This window comes from Macaca nemestrina, chromosome 3, assembly GCF_043159975.1.
Source record: "Macaca nemestrina isolate mMacNem1 chromosome 3, mMacNem.hap1, whole genome shotgun sequence".
NCBI lineage: Eukaryota > Metazoa > Chordata > Mammalia > Primates > Cercopithecidae > Macaca > Macaca nemestrina.
The window spans coordinates 133,642,643-133,658,628 of NC_092127.1; the positions used below are offsets into that span (position 1 = coordinate 133,642,643).

Here is a 15,986-nt window from a genome sequence, read left to right on the forward strand (position 1 = left end):
CAACATGGTGAAACGTGAGACTTCATCTCAAAAAAAAAAAAATAATTCTTTGAAAAGTCTAAAAATTTATAACTCCTGGTAAGATTGATCAAGAAAAAAATATTTTAATATTTTAAAAATATTTAAAATATTAATTATTTAATAATATCTGAAAGCACAAATAACCAATATCAGGAATAAAAAAGGAAATACACACCAGGTCTTACATAACATTAAAAGTTGTAAGAGAATATTGTTTATTTAAAGTTGTAAGAGAATATTGTGAACAAGTTACAGATTTATCCCAATAAATTTGAAAGTTTAACTGAAATAATCAAATTCTTATAAAAATTCAACTGATCAAAGTTAACACTAGAATAAAAAATCTGAATAATCTTATAACTTAAAAAAAATTGCAATCTATTTAAAAACCTTGCCACAATAGTATGTCCATGAAACATTTAAGGAAGAAATAACACCAGTGTTTGACTCTTATAAAGAATGGGAAAATATATTAGTTTTATGAGTTCTACATGAACATTAGAAGAAAGGGAACTAGGTCATCTAACTTTTGAAATGAATGTAGATAATAAAAATGTTAGTGAGTTGAATCTAGTAACATTTTAAAAGTGTATATAATTCATTGTGACTAAGTTGAGTTTATTCCAGAAATACAAAGATTAGTTTAACATCTGAGGGGCCTCAGGTTGTGGCTTATGCCTGTAATCCCAGTACTTCGGGAGGCCAAGGTGGAAGGATTACTTGAGGCCAGGGGGTTCAGATCAGCTTAGGCAATATAGTGAGTCACACAATTATTTTTTTTTTTTTTGAGGCGGAGTTTTGCTCTTGTTGCCCAGGCTGGAGTGCATTGGCACCATCTCGGCTCACTGCAACCTCTGCCTCCCAGGTTCAAACGATTCTTCTGCCTCAGCCTCCCGGGTAGCTGGGATTACAGGCATGTGCCACTGTGCCCGGCTACTTTTATATTTTTAGTAGAGATGGGGTTTCTCCGTGTTGGTCAGGCTGGTCTTGAACTCCTGACCTCAGGTGATCCACCTGTATCAGCTTCCCAAAGCGCTGGGATTACAGGCGTGAGCCACCGCGTGGGCTAAGTCCCACTATTTATAGAAAATTTTAAAAGTTAACCAGCTGTGGTGTTGCATGCCTGTAGTCCTAATTACTCAAGGAGGTTGAGGCGGGAGGATTGTTTGAACCCAGGAGTTTGAGGCTCCAGTGAGCTCTGACTGCACCCCGGGCGTGGGCAATAGAGTGAGGTCCTACCTCAAAAAAAAAAAAAACAAATTAGAAAAAAAATGTAAATTGGTCATTGTAATTCACTGCATTAACCAAAATCAAGGAGAAAAAAAAATCATATCACACCAATACATGCAGAAAAACCATTTGTTAAAATTCAAAATCAATTCATAATAAAAGGGTTATCAAGTAATAGATGAGAACTTTCTTCTGATAAAGCATATCTATTTGCAGAATAGCTATAACAGTATAATAGTAAATGTTGAAATTTTTTCTTAATTTAGGAAAGAGTGGAGGATATCTGCCACCAATATGTTACTGGAGTCCTTTTTTTTCTTTTCTTTTTTTTTTTTTGAGATGGAGTCTTGCTCTGTCACCCAGGCTGGAGTACAGTGGCGTGATCTCGGCTCACTGCAGCCTCTGCCTCCTGGGTTCAAGCAGTTCCCCTGTCTCAGCTTCCTGAGTAGCTGGGACTACAGGTGCACACTGCCATGTCTGGCTAATTTTTGATATTTCAGTAGAACAATGTGGTTTCACCATATTGTTCAAGCTGGTCTCGAACTCCTGACCTCAGATGGTCCACCCGCCTTGGCCTCCCAAAGTGTTGGGATTACAGGCGTGAGCCACCGCACCTGGCCAGTTACTGGAGTCTTAACCAATTCAGTAAGGCAAGAAAAATAATAATAAATATACTGACTGGAAAGGAAGAAAGAATTATTCTTTTCATTTATAGCCAATGAAAGTAAATATGTTGATTGGTCTGAAAATCCCTTTTTGGAAAAGAAAATACGTTGAAAATCTAAAAGTCCATGATTATTATTACTAATAGATGAATTTAATGAGGTGGTCAGCTCTTGGGTCAATATAAAGTTATGAATATCTCATCACCAGGAAATAAAGGCCAAAAGAAAATGAACAAAAAGTAAAAAAAAAATAGCATCAAAAATATCAACCTAGGGACAAATCTAATGAAACATGAAAACTATTTCTTTATGATTAGTGTATTTTGTTCTCTTTTTTTAAAATTAAATTTTTATGTTTTTGAGGGAGTTTTGCCCTGTCATCCAGGTTGGAGTGCAGTGGCACGATCATGGCTCACTGCAGCTTTGAAATTCCCTGGCTCAAGTGACCCTCCCACTTCAGCCTACTAGAGTGTTCCAGAGTGCTGGGATTACAGGCATGACCACCATGCCCAGCTAATTTATTTATTATTTAATTTTTTGTAGTGACGGGATTTTACTGTGTTGCCCAGGGTGGTCCCAAACTCTGGGGCTCAAGTGATCCTCCCCAGGCCTTGGTCTCCCCAAGTGCTGGGGTTACAGGTGTGAGCCATCATGCCTGGCCTATGCTCTTTTTAAACTTAATTGTCTTACCTTTCACATTTAGAGGTACAGTCTACTTGGAATTGCTTTTTGGGTATGACATGAGTGAAGAGTCTAATTTTATTTGATTTCATTTTGTTTATTTATTTTTTTGAGATGGAGTTTCGCTCTTGTTGCCCAGGCTGGAGTGCGATGACACAATCTCAGCTCACTGCAACCTCCGCCTCCCAGGTTCAAGCGATTCTCCTGCCCCAGCCTCCCAAGTAGCTGGGATTACAGGCATGTGCCACCATACCAGGCTAATTTTGTATTTTTAGTAGAGACAAGGTTTCTCCATGTTGATCATGGCTGGTCTTGAACTCCAAACCTCAGGTGATCCGTCTGCCTCAGCCTCCCAAAGTGCTGGAATTACAGGTGTGAGCCACTGCTCCCGGCCTCATTTTACTTTATTTTTTTGAGACAAGGTCTCATTCTTTGGCTCAGACTGGAATGCAGTGGCGAGATCATAGCTCACTATAGCCTGGAACTCCTGGGCTCAAGCAATTCTCCTGTCTTAGCCTTCTGAGTGGTGTGGCTCAGACTGCAGGAGAACACCACCATACTTGGCTAATTTTTAAAATATTTTTTGCAGAGGTGGGGTCTTGCTATGTTCCCCAGGCTGGTCTTGAACTCCTGGCCTCAAGCCATTCTCTTGCCCCAGTCTCCCAAAGTGCTGGGATTACAGGTGTGAGCCACCTGTGCCTGGCCAGGTTTTGTTTTTTCCCGATAGCAATAACCAGTTGACTCAGAATTATTTATGAAAACATTGTCCTTTGCTCATTCTGCAGTGATGGCTATGCCATAAATCAAATGTTTCATCTATGTTCGCATCTGTTTCTGTAATTGCCTAGGTCTCTCTTCTGTTCCATTGGTCTACTAAAATTATACTGTTTTATTCATTGTGCTTTATAAATCTTAGTACTTACCTTAGTTTTTGTTCTGAGACATATTCTGTCACGCAGGCTGGAGTGCAGTAATGTGATCATGGCTCACTGCAGCCTAACTTCTGGGCTCAGGGAGTCCTCCCACCTCAGCCTCCTGTCTAGCTGGAACCACAGGCATTCACCACCATGCCCAACTAATTTTATTTTTATTTTTATTGGCAGAGACGAGGTCTCAGTGTGTTTCCCAGGCTGGTCTTGAATTCTTGGGCTCGAGCGATTCTCCAGCCTTGACCTGTGAATGTGTTGGGATTACAGGTGTGATGCATCGTGCCCAGCCTGGTTCTTCTTTAAGAATGTGTTGGATATTCTTGCCTTGTTGCATTTTCAAATAAATTTTAGTCTTTTTGGGGCCTACGGAATGGCATCCCACTATCATTTCAATTTGTAGTTCCGTGATTACCAACATCTCTTCATAGGACATTTGACCACCTGGAAATTTCTTTTGTGAAGTGACAGTTTAAAACTGTCTCACATTTTTCAGCTGTGTTGTCTTTTTCTTATTGATCTATATGAGTTCTTTATATATTCTAGATAAAAGATTTCTGTTGTTTGTATATGTTGCAAATAATTTCTTCCTCTCTGTGCTTGCCGTTTTGCTCTCAAGGGAGTTGTTTGATAAACACAAGCTCCTCATTTCAGTGTATTGAGACTTCTGTGTATGGTTTTCACCTGTTCTTTGTAGGGGAAAGAACACTGATAAGCCTATTCTGTTCAAGTACAATAAAATTTCATTTTAAATTTAGCCATTTTGTTTTACTTACAACTGATATTTGCTTTACAGCTGTGGATTTCTTCAATCAGATCAACATGCTTTATGGAACCATCACAGACTTCTGTACAGAAGAGAGTTGTCCAGTGATGTCAGCTGGCCCAAAGTAAGACATAGTTAATGATCGGTTTCTTATTTTTACATTATTTTACGGTTCTTAGAGAAGAATGGGGTTTCTGACCATGTAATTTTTTGCTACTTAACATCTCTTTCTGAGGTTTGCAGTGACTGTTAATCTAGATTCCTCAGCTTGGGCTTTGTGACTCTCCATCCTGCCTTTTCTCTGTTTGCTTATGTGTCTTCTCTGGTCTATCCTAACTGGATTACTGGAAATACCTTGCTGTTCCCTCCGTTACTTACATTCTCTGGAAGCTTGCTTATTCTCTTCTTCTCTTGGACATTTTTCTTCTCTCCCATTTCACTCCTGTCATTTTCTGTCAATATTTCAAAAAATCTTACTGATCTTCATGTCTTTTTTCAAATACTTCTCTGTCACAGCCTTCTGATTTCATCAGACTGTTTAACTTTTTTACCTTTGTAATGATATTTTTTTGTTATATTTCTTGCACTATTCATACATGTTCTATTTAACCGGTTGGATTTTTTCTTCTTTTAATTCCCTTTTGGTGCAAGGACAGAGCTTGCTACCTTGTTTTAACATCCAAAAAATGTGGGTTGAATCAGTACATTTTGGAAACTGGCTTTTATTATTACTTCTACTAATAATAACAATGGCAGTTACCATTTCTTCAGTGGTACCTAAATGTAAGGCCTTTCATATATATTTTTTACCTCATATGTCAACATTCATTATAAAAATATTGCTCTATGCATTGCCATAGACTCAAAGAATTTAGTCAAATGATCAAAGAGCCCGTAACAGAAGTATAATATTGTAGCTCAGGAAAGATATGGAGATACCATGTGAAGACGTAAAATAAGTTGGCAGTTCTCAGTAAAGAGAAAGGAAGATCACACTAGCAAAGACACAAAGCTGTATTTGAACCTTCACTTCTTTCTAGCCCGTGGAGATAAGTATAGCTGCAGAGCTATTCAAAATCTAGTGTCTGTCAATTCCCTTCCTCCATTTAGACCTCTTCCTGCAGCAGTATGTTTGTGGTTTTTACCCGTCACGGGACTGTTTACTTTGGAGCAACGTCTTCTGTGGAGTTTGTATGGGGTTTGTAGTTGCAGGTGCGTCTTTTGTTCTCTCCTCACCCTACTTGAACTTGTATGAACTGTCGTACTCCCCACCTTGCCTGTTTGAAAAGTCTAGTCAAGATAGCCCCTTTAAAAAATAATGTCGTTTAGGCTGGACATGGTGGCTCACGCCTACAATCCCAGCACTTTGAGAGGCTGAGACTGGCAGATCATCACCTGAGGTCAGGAGGTTGAGAGCAACCTGGGCACCGTGGTGAATCTCGTCTCTACTAAAAATAGAAAAATTAGCTGGGTGTGGTGGTGCACATCTGTAATCCCAGCTACTCAGGAGGTTGAGGCACGAGAATCACTTAAACCTGGGAGGTGGAGGTGAGGTTGCAGTGAGCTGAGATCGTGCCACCGCACTCCAGCCTGACTGATAGAGTGAGACTCTGTCTCAAAAAAAAAAGTGATTTAAAGACATAGGTGTCTCCTAATTTTATCGTCAAAGGTAGAGTGTGAATTTCTGTTACTTGTTATTTTGGGAAGATTTCTTAGAGGAACGGGGGCATTTAGAAATGAAATACTTTTGGAAAACTAGTATTAGTATTAATTCTTGTCAATATTACTGATGTTCACTTTGGTTAAGCTTCACTTGTGAAAATAGATGTTTTTAGTTTTTCTATTCTATGGTCAGTTTTACCTTGAGAAATTAAATAGCACTGCCTTCTAAGAAGGCCAGTTCTTCTGGCGTGAGAGCTGTTTGTCTCTGTTCCTGTATGCATGCATGCGTGCGTACATAACGTTAAAGCTGTGTGGTCTCCTGCCTGCCTGCTTCCCTCTCTTTCTCTTCTTTCTTCCTCCTTTTCCTTCCTTTCTCCCTCCTCCTGTTTCTTCTTTCTCTACATCCCTTTTCTTCTTCCTTCTCTTCTTTTCTCCCTTCCTCCCTCCCTTCCTTTCTCCTTTTTTTTTTTTTGAAGGGGGAGAATCTTGACATTTCCTAGTCATTAGTACTAAGAAGATGTAGTAGTTGTCATAGTTCTTCATTTTTACCAGCAGATGAAGGATTGTGCCTAGGAGAGGCATTTGTTAATACTTAATAAATGCTAAGCCCCTTGCAAAGTAGTATTGAATCATGGCTCATAGAACTTTGTTCTCAGATACTGTTTTTTAAATTTTTATTTTATTTTTTTTGAGACAGAATCTTGCTCTGTTGCCCAGGCTAGAGTGCAGTGGTGCGATCTTGGTTTACTGCAACCTCTGCATCCTTGGTTCAAGAGATCTTCCTGCCTCAGCCTCTTTGAGTAGCTGGGATTACAGGATTATGTCACCATACCCGGCTGTTTTTGTATTTTTCATATAGACAGGATTTCATCATGTTGACCAGGCTGGTCTCAAACTCCTGACCTCAAATGATCTGCCCTCCTCAGCCTCCCAAAGTGCTGGGATTACAGGGGTGAGCCACTGCGCCTGGCCCTCAGTTACTGATTTTTATTATTATTAAAAAAGAAATTGTGCATTGGAGTTTGCAGTTTACCAGTTCATGCTGTGATGACAGAAATACATTTCAAAGAGAATAATCTGTCAAAGCTAGAATGAGAAAGGTACCGCGGCAAAATAGAGCTACAGAATGAAGAAAGTCATCGTAAATATAAACACAATGAAAGAAAAAGAAGAGATTAGGGAGTCATAGTTGTAAACTCTAAAGGTCTAAGCAATATACAATTATTTTATTTTTCAAAAAGCCTTAGGATATAGATAGTTAATATTTTTAAAAAACACTTCAGAATATTGAAAATGATTCTTTGGTTTACCTTGTCTGTTTCTGATTTTTACATTTAAATATAAATGTGAAACATCTGAAAATGATTGACAAGATGAAAAACAGGATTGTGAGGGAAAGTTAAAAATGTTAAAGTTTCTTCACATAAGGTAGTAAACATGCTTGTGCCCCTGTCTCTTAAGAATAATTACAGTCGGCCAGGCACGGTGGCTCACGCTTGTAATCCCAGCACTTTGGGAGGCCGAGGTGGGTGGATCATGAGGTTAGGAGATCGAGACCATCCTGGCTAACACGATGAAACCCCATCTCTACTAAAAATACAAAAAATTAGCCGGGCGAGGTGGCAGGTGCCTGTAGTCCCAGCTACTCGGGAGGCTGAGGCAGGAGAATGGTGTGAACCCGGGAGGTGGGGCTTGCAGTGAGCCGAGATCGTGCCACTGCACTCCAGCCTGGGCGACAGCAAGACTCCGCCTCAAAAAAAAAAAAGAATAATTACAGTCTGGGGATGGTGGCTCACACCTGTAATCTCAGCATTTGGGAGGCCAAGGTGGGAGGATTGCTTGAGCCCAGGAGTTCAAGGGTGCAGTGAGCTATGCTTGTGCCACTGTACTTCAGCCTAAGCTACAGAGCAAGATCCTGTCTCAAAAAAAAAAAAGGCATAATGATGGCTAAAATCTTACCATTCATGGTCTCTATCTCCTAAGAGGAGCAAACAAGGAGATACAATAGGCTTAAATTGCACAAAGAACTTTAGTATTATATTAGAAAGAATCTTTTGACTGTGAAAGTGATTAAACAGTAAAAACAGAGTATCAAGAGGTGTTGGAAAGTATCTCCTTGGAGACCTTCAAAATGGACTTGATAGTCATCCCTGTTGCCCCACTTTTGGCAGTAAGGTTGTCTACAGAATGTTTAATTCAGGTATATCTTGTTTAATATTATTGTTCAGGTATAAGTAGTTCTGATTAAATAGAAAGCATCCTCACTTATCCTATCCAGAGATAATTGTTATTGTTTAAAATATCCTGTAGTATTTTTCTTTTATATATTGTCATCTCCTTTCCCAGGCTAACTGACCTATCATTTAGCCCAAATCTGGGGACAAGGGTAGAATTGAATCAAAGGGAAAGAGGTTAAGCAGCAGAAGTAACCTTTTGGAAACTAAAATACTAAATGCTAGTTGAGTTTAGAGATTTTTCCACTTTGGAATTTCACTTGTATGCATCTTCCTTATCTCAAAATTCAGGGGATGTGTGTGTATGTGTGTAACTCTTTTAGGGTTTTGTGTTTTTTTTTTTTTTTTGAGACGGAGTCTCGCTCTGTTGCTCAGGCTGGGATGGGCACCATCTTGGCTCACTGCAACCTCTGCCTCCCTGAGTCAAGCGATTTCTGGCTAATTTTTATATTTTTAGTAGAGACGGGGTTTCACCATATTGGCCAGGCTGGTCTTGAACTCCTGACCTCAAGTGATCCGCCCGCCTCAGCCTTCTGAAGTGCTAGAATTACAGGTGTGAGCCACCTTGCCTGGCCTCTTTTAGGGTACTTATCATACCGTTTTTACGTCTTCACTTTTGAGGCTGTCCTTTCTACTAGCCTATTTTCCTTGAGAGTAGGGAAAGTGTCTGTCTTTCATTTTAGTGTTTCTTGTTCTTAGTATCTTTTACATGGAAGGTGCATATTAGATGTTTATTGAATCAAAGGATGGTGGTGTTCTGCTAATACCAAAAGCCTTTATTTGGGTTGCAAATTTTCTTTGGACCTTCTTTAAAGACATGTTTAGCTCTTCAGCCAAATGTACTCAAATATGAAATCATTCTCATCCTCATTAATCTTATTTTGGTGCTTCTGTGTCATTCTCTATCCTTAACCGAAAATTTAAAGCCCCAAGTTAAAAAGAATTGTACTGCATAAGGAGAAGTGGTTTTTAAGGAAGAAAAACAACCATAAAGTACAATAGTAGTCATCATAGAACTAGGAAGTAAGCTAGTTTTTCTACTACAATAATATGTGATTCTAAAATATAAATGCTGTTTATGACAGCTGTGCAGAAAAATTCAGACATGTGAGGAGAGCATAGAAACACAAAACATGAGTTTGTTGGGATCTACTTAGTTTGAATTGTGATAAATGCAAAGTAGTCCATTGGATATTTAAAAATATATCTTTATTAGGAGGAGCAGAGTATTGAAAACATGTCTGTGTGTACATTAGTAATATAGATACATAAAATATATACACTGTGTATAGGCATATACTAATCTTCTGTGTGCTTTTTATCTCTCCAATGCAGATATGAGTATCATTGGGCAGATGGAACGAACATAAAGAAACCTATAAAGTGCTCTGCACCAAAGTATATTGATTACTTGATGACTTGGGTTCAGGACCAGTTGGATGATGAGACGTTATTTCCATCAAAAATTGGTATAATTATTTTTTGTAATTGGGATCCATCATGATTTATCTATTATATGTTTATAGAATTTTCCTCCCTTTTTCCACTATATCTAGTTGGAGAGTTCTTTATGGCTGTGTTGATGTGTGTATATGTTATGCACCTCCCAAGAAGAGGCACAAAAGTTTGTTAACACAGTGGTAAAATAAGCAAGTGATCCTGTGTGAATTGAGCTTTCCCCCTTTAACTTAGTGCTTTTAAATGCATAATTAGCTGAAAGGATAGGTATATTAGAAAATAAATGATCTCCCTCTCTTAAGGTAATTATTTTTTGATGATATTCTAGATTAAAGTATCACTGAGTTTATTTTCAGACAATAATAGTTTTTTTTTTAATACTTTAAAAAACAATTATGATCATCATTGAGAATAAACTTACTTTCCTGAAGTAAAGGAAAGGCTTAAAAAGCCCTTTCAGTAGAAAGTTCTAGCTGGAGGGTTATTCCTATTCCAGGAACCATGGTAAAGTACCATATGTAACATATATTTCCAATCTTATGCACTTAAAGGTGTTTATCTTTTTCAAACCAAATTTATCATGAACATTAAGGTAAACCCTCTATTTTATTATATTATATTATATTTTATTTTATTTTGTTTTATTTATTTTAATCTAATTTATTTAGACAGAGTCTCTGTCACCCAGACTGGAGTTCAGTGGCGTGATCTCGGCTCACTGCAACCTCCACCTCCCAGGTTAAAGTGATTCTTCTGCCTCAGCCTCCCAAGTAACTGGGACTACAGACGTCTGCCACCACGCCCAGCTAATTTTTTTTTTTTTTTTTTTTGAGACAGAGTCTCGCTCTGTCGCCCGGGCTGGAGTGCAGTGGCCGGATCTCAGCTCACTGCAAGCTCCGCCTCCCGGGTTCACGCCATTCTCCTGCCTCAGCCTCCCGAGTAGCTGGGACTACAGGCGCCCACCACCACGCCCGGCTAATTTTTTGTATTTTTTAGTAGAGACGGGGTTTCACTGTGTTAACCAGGATGGTCTCGATCTCCTGACCTCGTGATCCGCCCGTCTCGGCCTCCCAAAGTGCTGGGATTACAGGCTTGAGCCACCGCGCCCGGCCTTTTTGTATTTTTAGTAGAGACAGGGTTTCACCATGTTGGCCAGGCTGGTCTCGAACTCCTGACCTCAAGTGATATGTCCACCTTGACCTCCCAAAGTGCTGGGAACTCTCTCTCTAATTTTAAATGATGAGATCAGGATATCTAGGATAGTAACAACATCTGGTCCTGTTATAGAAAAAAGAGAATGGATATTGAGTAGATAGCTAATAACATCTGCCACAGTCTTATCTGCTTATTTAGGGAAGTTCATATGGCTTCTATCCAGTGCTATTTAGTAATATATTTGTGATCAAAAGGGAGTTTGAATTTATGACCCACAATATGAATCTTACAAATTCAAATATTAAGCTGTGTGAGAAGAAGACAAGATTTGAGGGGTTGCCGTATCATCAGCTGAGTGACTTTTGCTTTTTTATATTTACTTTTAAGGGCCACTGAACTCCAGTCTGGGTGATAGAGACTCTGTCTAAAAAAATTAGATTAAAATAAATAAAATAAAATAGAGGGTTTACCTTAATGTTCATGATAAATTTGGTGTGAAAAAGATAAATATATTTAAAAACATGACTGTCTAATTATAAACATTTAGACAGTCATGTTTTTGCCTTCTCAAACTTCTTACAACTTACAACTGATTGTCTCAAAAAGCTAAGAATCTGCTCCTGTAATGTTAGAACTTTTTGACATTTTATGATTTATTTTTTGAAAAAAAAAATGTGGTGGTGAAGACAACAATATAAATAGTTGTTATTATGGAGTATTTTAAACGTATTTATTGAATGCATTAACCACTTGGAACTTTTTTAATAAAAGCAATTTTTAAAGACTGAATTACTTATATGTATATATGTATCATAAGGGTTGGATGAGTGTCCCCACGTTTTCTCTTCTCCCTCATAATATAGTTTTAAAATTTTTATTTTGATCCAATTTCAAACTTTTAGAAAATTTGCAAGACTTATGCAAGGAAATGTAAAAAGAATCATACAAACCCTACATCCAGATTCTTCATTGTTAACATCTTCCTCCTTCCCTCTCCCTCTCCCAACCTCTGTCACACATACACATATATTCATTCATTCCTTTTCTTAAACTGTTTGAGAGTAAGTTGCATATATGATGCCTTTAAAACCTTTAATATGTATTTCCTTAAAAAAATCACAGTACAGATATCAAAATTAGGAAATTTATATTGATGCTATACTATATAGATCTTATTTGAGCTTTTCAGGTTTTCTTAATGTACTTCATAGCAAAGGAAATCTTTTATATTTGTTTTCATTTATTTGTTGTCTCTTTAGCCTCCTTTGATCTGGAAATGTGCACTTTAGTCATTTTTGGTTTTTCATGACATCGATATTATTGAAGAGTACATATATTTTATAGATGTCCTTTCACTTTGGTTTGTCTTATGTGTCTTTGTGAACTGTAGTAATTTTAAATGAGCAGTAGCAATATGATGGCAATATGATGACATTGACCCAGTAGTACCAATTTTGGCTCTTATGCCAGTCTGCATCATTTAGCAAGTTTAACAAAGCATATGGGATTTTATACATTTTTAAAAATAGATTTTATCATGTATATTTAAGATATACAACACGATGTTATGAGACTGTACATAATAAAATGGTTATTATAATGAAACAGATTAAGATATCCATCATCTTACATAGTTATCCTTTTTCCCCCCTGTGGTAAGAGCAGCTATAATCTACTCATTTAGCAAAAATCCTGAATACAATATACTATTCTTCTTTAAAATTTTTTTTTTGAGACAAGATCTCACTCAGTTGCCAAAGCTGTAGTTCAGTGGCACAATCACATCTTACTGCAGCCTCAATCTCCTGGGCTTAAGCAATACTACTGCTTCAGCCTCCTAAGTAATTGGGGCCACAGGTATACACCACCATACCCAGCTAATTTCTAATTTTTTATAGAGGCAAGGGGCTACTATGTTGCCCAGGCTGGTCTTGAACTCCTGGCTCAAGTGATCCTCCCACCTTGTCCTCCCAAGTGTTGGGATTACAGGTGTGAGTCACCGCCCAGCCTCAGTACACTAAGTACACTACTGGTAACTATGGTCCTCATGTTATACATTAGATCTTTAGTCTTGTTCATTTTACATAACTGCTACTTTCTATCCTTTCACTTAGCTCCACCACTTTCCCTGGTAGCCACTGTTTATCTCTGTATATTTGACTTAAAAAAAATTCCACATACGTGAGGTTATACAAGATTTTTCTTTGTGTCTGGCTTGTTTCACTTAGCGTAATGCCTTCCAGGTCTATCCATGTTGTGGTAAATTGCAAGATCTCCTCTTTTTGTAGCTGAATAATATTTCATTGTATATATATAGCACAGTTTTAAAAATCCTTTCATCTGTTGATGGACACCTGGGTTGTTTCCATATCTTGGCTATTGTGGACAATGCTGTAGTGAACATAGGAGTGGAGATACCTTTACGACTGGGTTATTTAATTTCCTTTGGGTATATACCTAGAAGACGGATTGCTGGGTCATATGGTATTCTATTTTTAATTCTTTAGGAACCTCCATGCTGTTTTCCATAGTGGCCATACCAATCTGTGTTCCCATCAATGGTATATAAGAGTTCCCTCTTCTCCACAGGGATTTTGTATTTTTCTACTTTTGTTATTTCAGTGCTGTAAAAGTGCTGTAATTTACAAATCAGTGGAATAGAGAATGCAGCTAATTTCAGGACAAATGTAGACTTGGAGTAGTAATGAAATAATTCCCATAGAAAAAAGTACAATATAAACTGCAAGCATTTTAAACAAAACTGAACATGGTTAATGCATTATTTCTGTTCAGCACATATTTGTATTGAGACTTAAGAAATCTGATGATCGGGCCGAGCGCGGTGGCTCACACCTGTAATCCCAGCACTTTGGGAGGCTGAGGCGGGCGGATCACAAGGTCAGGAGATCGAGACCATCCTAGCTAACATGGTGAAACCTTGTCTCTACTAAAAATACAAAAAAATTAGCCGGGCATGGTGGGTGCCTGTAGTCCCAGCTACTCTAGAGGCTGAGGCAGGAGAATGGCGTGAACCCGGGAGGCGGCGGAGCTTGCAGTGAGCGGAGATCGCGCCACTGTACTCCAGCCTGGGCGACAGAGCAAGACTCCATCTCAAAAAAAGAAAAAGAAAAAAAAAGAAATCTGATGATCTGAGTGTTTTAGCTCCACTACCATCTTGGGTGTGTGTTTGTTTCATTTTAGAAATGCGGTGGTAGTATGTTAGAGACATAACAGGCTGTAATGAAGACTAATTCTTATATCATAAAAACTTTGAAGTTTATTTTCATTCATGACATGTTGAGAACTTCTGAAAAGGTATAATGGGTATATGTATAAATTCGTAAATACTACTTCTTTTTAGCCTTGTCTTGGTGATTTATTTTGCTCTTTACCGACAAACTCATATTGTCTTGTTGTCATCTCTTGTTACTAGAGGGAGTTGTTTATCTCTTTTCTAGGTGTCCCATTCCCAAAGAATTTCATGTCTGTGGCAAAAACTATACTCAAACGCCTCTTTAGGGTTTATGCTCACATTTATCATCAGCATTTTGACCCTGTGATCCAACTTCAGGAGGAAGCACATCTGAATACATCTTTCAAGCACTTTATTTTTTTTGTCCAGGTAAGTTGGATGAGGAGGCTTTTGGTGCTCAGGGTAAGCATTTATCTTCATAATTCTAAGGTGAATACTGCATCCACACTGTCAGGATGGAATTTGCCATATCTCTCTAGTCTGCATCCTCTTCTACACTTTTCCATGATGATAAGGACTGGCTTTTGGTTTTTAAATTTTTTTAGTTTACAAGTTGATGGTATGCAAGTCTAAAATGGATTTGAAAAGTTGTGCCTTGGATTTGCTTCAGTTAACAGGCCATATGGAGGGGCCGGATAATGAATCTGACTAGTTTGGCAGATCTGTGAATGAACTGGTTCTCCTGGACATTTTAGTACTTCTCCTACTCCAGTCTGCCCTGGATCTTTATTAGCAGACTGTGGCCCAGGAATGGGTTTTGAGTATCACATCCGTTTTTTGTCTTTTTTTAAAAAACCACATTCTAAATAAGTTTTAAGTTAAAGACTATCCATCATGTCTGAGGGAAAAATATGTCACAAAGAATGTTTCTGTGCCAGAGGGTCATTAGTCTTTGGTCTGACTTCCTAGTTGACTTCCTCTTTTTTTAGTCTTCAAAGAACTGGCCTTACAAATGTAGACTAAGCAGTGACAGTATTCTCACCTTGCTGTAATAATAAGAGAAATAACAGGCAAAAATGAAAAAGAGGTGGAAATAAAAGAGCTGACCAGTTTTTTTGTTGTTGTTGTTGGAGGTTGAGAAGGGGAGATGGTCGTCAGGAGAATAAACAATTCAACATCTTGAATTCGTGTTGTTTTTGTATATCTATAGGCATATATTTATAAATGTCGTTGCCACTTCCCCAGTTCTTTTAAGAAATAATGTATCCATCTTCCCCCTGTACACACTCCTCACACTGAAGGCATACATTTTACCTATATAAACATACTTTAGGAGATTGTAACTTGCCAAAACTGTTGCTCTTAACAGTTACTTTACTGTGGTATCCCATGTCCAGAACTAAGGAACAAAGAAAATGTTGTCCTAAAGTTTGCATCTATGTTTGGTTTAGGCAGAACATGATTGCTAAAGTTGAGGTTATGGTGGTTTAAGAGAGTATATTCTCCCTCCAGAAGGGTTAATTTTACTTGACTCAGTGATCTTACACTGTGTTTCCCAACTCTTAGCAAGTAGCAAGGGATCGATACACAGCATTTACCACATCTGATCCTGTTTGTATCTCACGACACTGTGAACTTCTTAAAGGTAGGTCCATTAGTTATGCAGTATCACCGTTTGATTAAGTAAGGGGGGCACTGGCCTTGGACCCCACAATTTCGAGATAAGTGCTGTGGTCCTTCTACAGCCTGCACCCCTCCCCACAGAGCGAGGAATCCATAGGGCTAAGAATATACCTACCTAAATCCCTTCTGTTGCTTGCTTGGGTACCCGAAACTCAGAATTATCTGTCCACATGGTCCAAAATGTATTTCCATGGTCTCCATGCATCTTTTCCTGGGCTCCATTCTTTTGAGGTCAGGTCCCGTCTCTTGATATGTATACCTCTAGGCCTGAGGGGTAGCTGATGGCAGCTGTTTCAGAGGGAATGTGGACAT

The 15,986-nt window shown here is 38.4% G+C and overlaps 1 protein-coding gene across 6 annotated transcripts in view; it reads left to right on the plus strand.

Annotated features, from left to right (window-relative positions):
- The window catches only part of LOC105477327 (MOB kinase activator 1B), an 84,456-nt gene that overhangs the window by 60,590 nt on the left and 7,880 nt on the right, over positions 1 to 15,986 (plus strand). For all 6 annotated transcript variants that reach the window (XM_011733799.3, XM_011733800.3, XM_071093491.1 and 3 more), the window contains 3 exons: positions 4,320 to 4,413; positions 9,521 to 9,654; positions 14,257 to 14,420. In XM_011733799.3, coding sequence (XP_011732101.1) covers positions 4,320 to 4,413; positions 9,521 to 9,654; positions 14,257 to 14,420 — 392 coding nt within the window. The remainder of the gene's footprint in view (positions 1 to 4,319; positions 4,414 to 9,520; positions 9,655 to 14,256; positions 14,421 to 15,986) is intronic.